The sequence below is a fragment of the Salvelinus sp. IW2-2015 genome, unplaced genomic scaffold, assembly GCF_002910315.2.
Source record: "Salvelinus sp. IW2-2015 unplaced genomic scaffold, ASM291031v2 Un_scaffold1940, whole genome shotgun sequence".
In the NCBI taxonomy this organism is placed as follows: domain Eukaryota; kingdom Metazoa; phylum Chordata; class Actinopteri; order Salmoniformes; family Salmonidae; genus Salvelinus; species Salvelinus sp. IW2-2015.
This window is the reverse complement of record NW_019943297.1, coordinates 55,371-61,673: the sequence shown is the minus strand read 5'-3', so window position 1 is coordinate 61,673 and position 6,303 is coordinate 55,371. Positions and strand designations below refer to the sequence as shown.

General features: G+C 45.3%; 1 protein-coding gene across 1 annotated transcript in view; it reads right to left on the bottom strand.

Moving 5' to 3' along the window:
* Positions 1-6,303, bottom strand: part of LOC112072472 (protein APCDD1) — a 14,481-nt gene that overhangs the window by 2,199 nt on the left and 5,979 nt on the right. The window contains 1 exon segment of the mRNA XM_070439817.1: positions 136-457. Coding sequence (XP_070295918.1) covers positions 136-457 — 322 coding nt within the window.

Sequence of the window (6,303 nt, the reverse complement as noted above, 5' to 3'; positions counted from 1 at the left end):
GAGAGAGTGATCAAGATCGATGATAGATGTAATCTGAAATACACAGATTTTATAACCCTCCCTCTCGTTCATCTCAACCACACAGCTCACAATTCAAATCTCAACAGAGTTGAAAATCAACCTTTGACCTTTTACCTTTGAAGACGAACTCCGTGCCTCCCATAACTCTYGTYGAGTGCGTTCCTCGGCTGTACCTCCCTCTAGCGTAGATACTGAAGGAGGGGTGTTTGCAGATGGGGTCAGAGTAGTGGTAGTAGTGGCCCTCCCAGGTCTGGTTGTTGTCATGGAAGATGAAGTGACGGGACAGGAAGAGGACCTCGGGGCGGACCTCACAACGCTGGCTCACCCATTGGCCGTACAGCCCAACTGTCATGTCCGCACGCGGCGCCAGGATGGGAGGATGGAACTCATCCGACCGATAGATGATACGACAAGCGARGCAGCCGTGGTCATGGTGCTGGCGGAGGAGAGAAATTAATAAAAGAGTTGGAAGACTACATTTTAAGGTATGAAAACATCTGATAAAACTTAGATCGTAGGGTGTAATGTCCCTTTGACATTTGAAATGATTCATTTTCAGTGTTAATCTGGACCGGAATGTATGCAAACTTCACAGAAGTTTATTTATTTATTTGTTAAAAGACAGAACGTGCAGGAAATGGCGTTCGTCAGGTAATCCAAAAACAACTACAGATTTTTTTAAATCACTTAATATGATTTGTTGAGTTTTTGTCTTGTCATTAAATGTCTCTGTAGGAACATCAAACATGATCAATGAGCTATATTCCCTATCTATTGTATTCTCTCTGTTAGACGGGATTACTAGACATGTCGAGCACATCTATTATGTGCCTTACTGTAATGTCAAATAACAAAATATAATCGTTTAAGTACTGTAATTTAACAACTCTTGCTGTACTTTGGAATATACAGGAAAACTAGTTTTCTTCAGAAAGAATCAATCCGTTAGGGAATCCAAGTTGCAGTGTTTTCTCCGGCTGATCACATCATATACTGGAACAGACACGGACGGACAGATGGAAAAAACTACTGCAGAAAATACAGCCCAGTTCTTCCAGCTGGATTTACTGCAGAAATACATCCGCAGTCCTCCAGCTGGATTTACTGCAGAAATACAGCCCAGTCCTCCAGCTGGGATTTACTGCAGAAATACAGCCCAGTCTCCAGCTGGGTTTACTGCAGAAATACAGCCCAGTCCTCCAGCTGGGATTTACTGCAGAAAATCACGCCCAGTCCTCCAGCTGGGTTTACTGCAGAAATACAGCCCAGTCCTCCAGCTGGATTACTGCAGAAATACAGCCCAGTCCTCCAGCGGGTTTACTGCATAAATACAGCCCAGTCCTCCAAGCGGTCTACTACAGAAATACAGCCCAGTCCTCCGCGGGTTTACTGCAGAAAATACACGCCCAGTCCTGTCCAGCTGGTTTATCTACAGAAATACAGCCCAGTCCTCCAGCTGGGTTTACTGCAGAAATACAGCCCAGTCCTCCAGCAGGGTCTACTGCAGAAATACAGCCCAGTCCTCCAGCTGGGTCTACTGGAAATAACAGCCCAGTCCTCCATGCTGGTTTACTGCAGAAATTCAGCCCAGTCCTCAGCAGGGTCTACTGCAAGAAATACAGCCCAGTCCTCCAGCTGGGTCTACTGCAGAAATCAGCAGGCCCAGTCTCCAGCTGGGTTTACTGCAGAAATACAGCCCAGTCCTCCCAGCAGGTCTACTGCAGAAATCACGCCCAGTCCTCCAGCTGGGTTATGCCTCTCATATTGAGAAAAGCTCTAAAGGGATTTAGTTTCATTAGGCTTCAGATTCATAAAGGTATTGTCGAAGGTATACAAGGTCCTCTATCAATCTTTATTACATGCCATGTCTCGTTCGCTTAGCCAAGTCCCTAAAACGACACAGGATGATATCCTCTTCATTTGTAATCTCTTGACCAGACAGCAGAACACATTAGATTTATGGAGCCTTATGGATTATAAGCCTAGATAAATCTGTACCACGGAAGATCCACGCTATAGCTCGCTTGACATTTTAAAAAGGTAATTTTCCGATTGAGCCGACATGCAGCGTTTTACCGGGAACGCAGTTCCGCTGACACGGGAACATTGTGATGCATAGCCCGAAAAATGGGACATCGAAACCCCGCCTAACAGTGTTGTATAGATTCACATTCTGTTATTTATGATCTTTTCTATTCTGTAGAGGAACCCTAAAGGGGTAGGGAATAGAATTTCTGTTCAAGTATTTCAATTTAGGAGCTGTCTAAATTTTTCTGTAAATCAGTATTATGATAGTGTGAGGTTTAAGAGAACATGTATACAACACAATGACCAGTTAAGAGAGAGGGGTTACAGACAGAGAAGACAATGAGACAGAGAGAGAAAGCACAAGGAGAGAGAGCGAGCTTCCCTCTCTCCCCGTCAGCACAGCCTCCCTCTCTCCCCGTCAGCCAACAGCCTCCCTCTCTCCCGTCAGCCTCCCTGCTCTCCTCCAACCTCCCTCTCTCCCCTCACAACCTCCCTCCTCTCCCCTCACACCTCCCTCTCGCAAACCAGAACTTCCGCTTCCAACCCATAAAACACAGACAGACCTGCTGACGTCCTAAAACACAACTCCTCATCCCGGGGCCTGTGCCAACCCCATGCCTTCGCTATTGATACTCACCACCATGCCTTCGCTATTGATACACTCAACCCACGCTTCCGCTATTGAATACATCAACCCATGCTTCGCTATTGATACATCAACCCCACCGCCTTCGCTATTGATACATCACCCATGTCCCCTGTTTGTTGACATAGTCCCTGCCAAATATACATATATACATATATATAAATATAAATATAATATAATATATACACCAGGGGGTTGGGGTATAGCAGGACCAGGTGTTGGTGGAGTTGGGGGGGGTACTGAGGAAGGAGCTGGGGCTAGAGGCGGTGTTGGGGGGGGGGGGGTACGGGGCAGTGTTTGGGTCCTGGAGACCAGGGTGTTGGGGTACCCTGAGAGGACCCGGGTGTTGGGGCGAGGAGGACGGGTGGGGGGTACAGGAGGACCCAGGGTGTTGGGGGGGGTATATGGAGGACAGGGTGTTGGGGGTAATGGAGGTAGGACCAGGCTGGGAGGCCGGGTGTTGGGGGGGTAATGGAGGCCCAGCATCGGTGTGGTTGGGGGGGTATCGGGGAACAGGGTGTTGGGGGCGTCCCCCTCCGCCGCTCCCTTTTAGGTCCCTATCTCCGTCCCCTCGTCAAGCCACACCCCACACCAGACGAGGGTTCTTTTTGGCTCTTGTCTCTCGATTGGGGATTTGGCACCTTTTGGCCCCCCGGCTGGTTTCTTTCGGCGACAGAACGTCTCCTTCTGGAACTATGGCGGTTGCTGGTTCCATGTGTTTCTCACCTGGCGTCCTATTGTTTGTACCGATGGTGGTACCCTTCTAAGCCTTTGGACTGTTCCAAAAGGATGAACAGACTTGTGAGGTTCCAAATTTGTTTTTTCTGCATTGGTCTTTTGGCTGATTTCTTTTGAAAATTTTCCATGAATGTCATGCACAGAGCACTGGGTTTGAAAGGTAGCGCTTGAATCATCCTAGGTACACCTAATTTATAATGATGTATTAGCTATGCAGAAGCTTCTTAAAGCCATGAAATCATTAATCTGGCATTATTCAAGCTGTTTTAAGGACAGACAACTTAGTGTATGTTTTTTATCCACTGAAATTGGGTGATATGTGAATTAAAAGTGAAATTATACGTCTGTAAACATGTGGAGAAATTTATTGCGTCATGCACAAAGTGATGTCTAACCGCATGCCAAACTATAGTTTCTTTAACAAAATAAATGTGTGGAGTGGTGGAAAACCGTGTTTGATGACCTAAGGGTTGTAGATCTTCCGAACTTAATGTATACTGAAAAAATACTGCTCAAAAAATAGGGACCCTAAAACCCACACAATGTAACTCCAGTCAATCCATTTGATTAACTGTCCCTTAGGAGCACATGATTGAAATAATTTCACATGCTGTTGTTGCAAATGGAATAGAAAAGGGTGGAAATTTAATGGGCAATTAGCAAGACCTCCCAAAAAGGAGTGCTTCTGAGGTTTGGTGCACAGACCACTTCTCAGTTTCTATGTTCTGGTGATGTTTTGGGGTCACTTTTGAATGCTGTCGGTGCTTCACTCTAGTGGTAGCATGAGAGGAGTTCTACAACCACACAAGTGGCTCAGGTGTGAGGTTCTCCAGGATGGCCCATCAATGCGAGCTGAGGACCTTGAGCGGGGTAGGATACGTCAGGATACCGGGCATGACTGAACTCTTGTTGGTAGTCACTGGCCTTGCTGCTATTCCGTTTCAATTGTTTGCTGCGGTTTGGACGCATGTCAGCTGTATTTTTCAACTCTTATGATCGGTATGAAAGCAACTGAAATTCTTCATGATTTTATTTGACATGCTTGTATTATGCATTTTGACATTTGGCATTGTTTCTGTTTATATCTCCACCCGGACGCAAAGGATGGGCAGCTCTAGCTGGTTTCTCTAGTTTCTTCCTAGGTTTTGGGCATTTTCTGGAGTTTTTCCCCTAGCACCGTGCTCTACAGCTGATTGCTTGCTGTTTGGGGTTTTAGTGGGTTTTCTGTAGCATTGATGATATTAGCTGATGTAACGAAGGGCTAATATATTAACTTGATTTGATTTGATTGATTACATTTTTTATTTCAATTGACTTAATGAACTGAACCTCATTAGTAAACGTTGAAATTGTTAATGTTGCTTTATTTTTTGTTCAGTATAACCAGGGGTGGGAGGTTGTCGGTGGTTAGAGGTTGGACTAGTACGCGGAAGGTTAAAGATAAATCCTGAGATGACAAGGGTAAAATGTGTCGTTCTGCCCACTGAACTAGGCAGTTAACACTGTTTGGCATCATTGGAAATAGATTTGTTCTTAATGCTTGCTAGTTAAATAAAGATAAGAGAAATATTTTTTGACTCGGATGCTGTATAGGTTCATGGTCGTGCGTAAAAGAAAGCAGATAAACTAGGATTTACCTCGAACAGAAGGAGAAGAACCTCTTGCTTACTACAATCACCCTCTTTCACCGTGCACCTTCAAACGTGAGAGTGAGTGAGTGAGTAAGGGGAGAGATAGAGAAGATGGTTTAGCGGATCTGCATTTTTTATCTTTATCCTTTTGGACGTAGCTCTTACTAGCATAAAGGGGTTTGCGGTGTCTTCCGCACGCCGGCAGGTGAAGGTGTGTTTCGCGTGTCTCTGTGTTGTGTGCGCATGAGGTAATCACATGAGGCCAGCGTAGCGACTCACTGGAGAGTGAACAGACTGCAGCTTAGTTAAGTCAGATCTGGCATTATACAGATAGGAGAGAGGAGGAGCTAAAGAGAGAGAAGAGTATGTGGGGGGGCTTATGACAGAAATGTGGCCTAACATTCACCAGAGAACGATAAAACGAGTATTTAGTTGTTTTGCTCCTAAAAATCGCCCTCCCACTGTGGTGTTCAGGCTATAATATTAAGTGGAAGAGTGAGTAAGGGATGACACTCTGGTGTATTTTTGGGAGGTTTGGGAGTTGTAGCAAACTCAGTGGGAGTGTATTAGAATAAAACAGAGATTTTTTCCTGTGTTATTCACCTCACACTTCCTTTTAAGGGCCCGATACATTCACTGAGTGTCACAGACACACACAGGACCACACTCTAGAGATATCAAGACCAGAAACTGATAATCAGGACCTAGATGTTTTTATGGAACTAACCGGTATATATGATAGCAGTGTTATTGAACATAACTCAACTGTATTCATGTGGACAAGAACCCACTCTGTGGTTGCCTTAGAAAATGGGTAGGGCCAGGTACGAGACCACTCTTCAACAATTGTCCACTTTATTTTACAGTAAAGAAAAATACATAAATAAGCGAGTCCTAGCATCGTGATTATTTTTTCGTGTTTCTGAGAAAAGGTTTCAATGGGATGGAATGAGGGGGGTCCTTGGGCATGGATGGGATGCACCAAGTGTGTGTCGGGTGTGTGTGTCTGTTGCTGTGCATTGTACTTTACCTTGAAGCTGGGTCTGGATATTCCTGTGAAATGTTTTGACGTTGTATTGAGGTTACACAGTATAATGTAGCTACTCTGGCCTTCTCGGGTTAGGGGTTATGTGGCCTTCTGTCTACCTCATAATATAATCCACACCACCTCAGGGTTGTTCCACGACATCTGTCAACGAGATTACCCACTGACGTGAACCTGGCTCACGCGGGCCACCG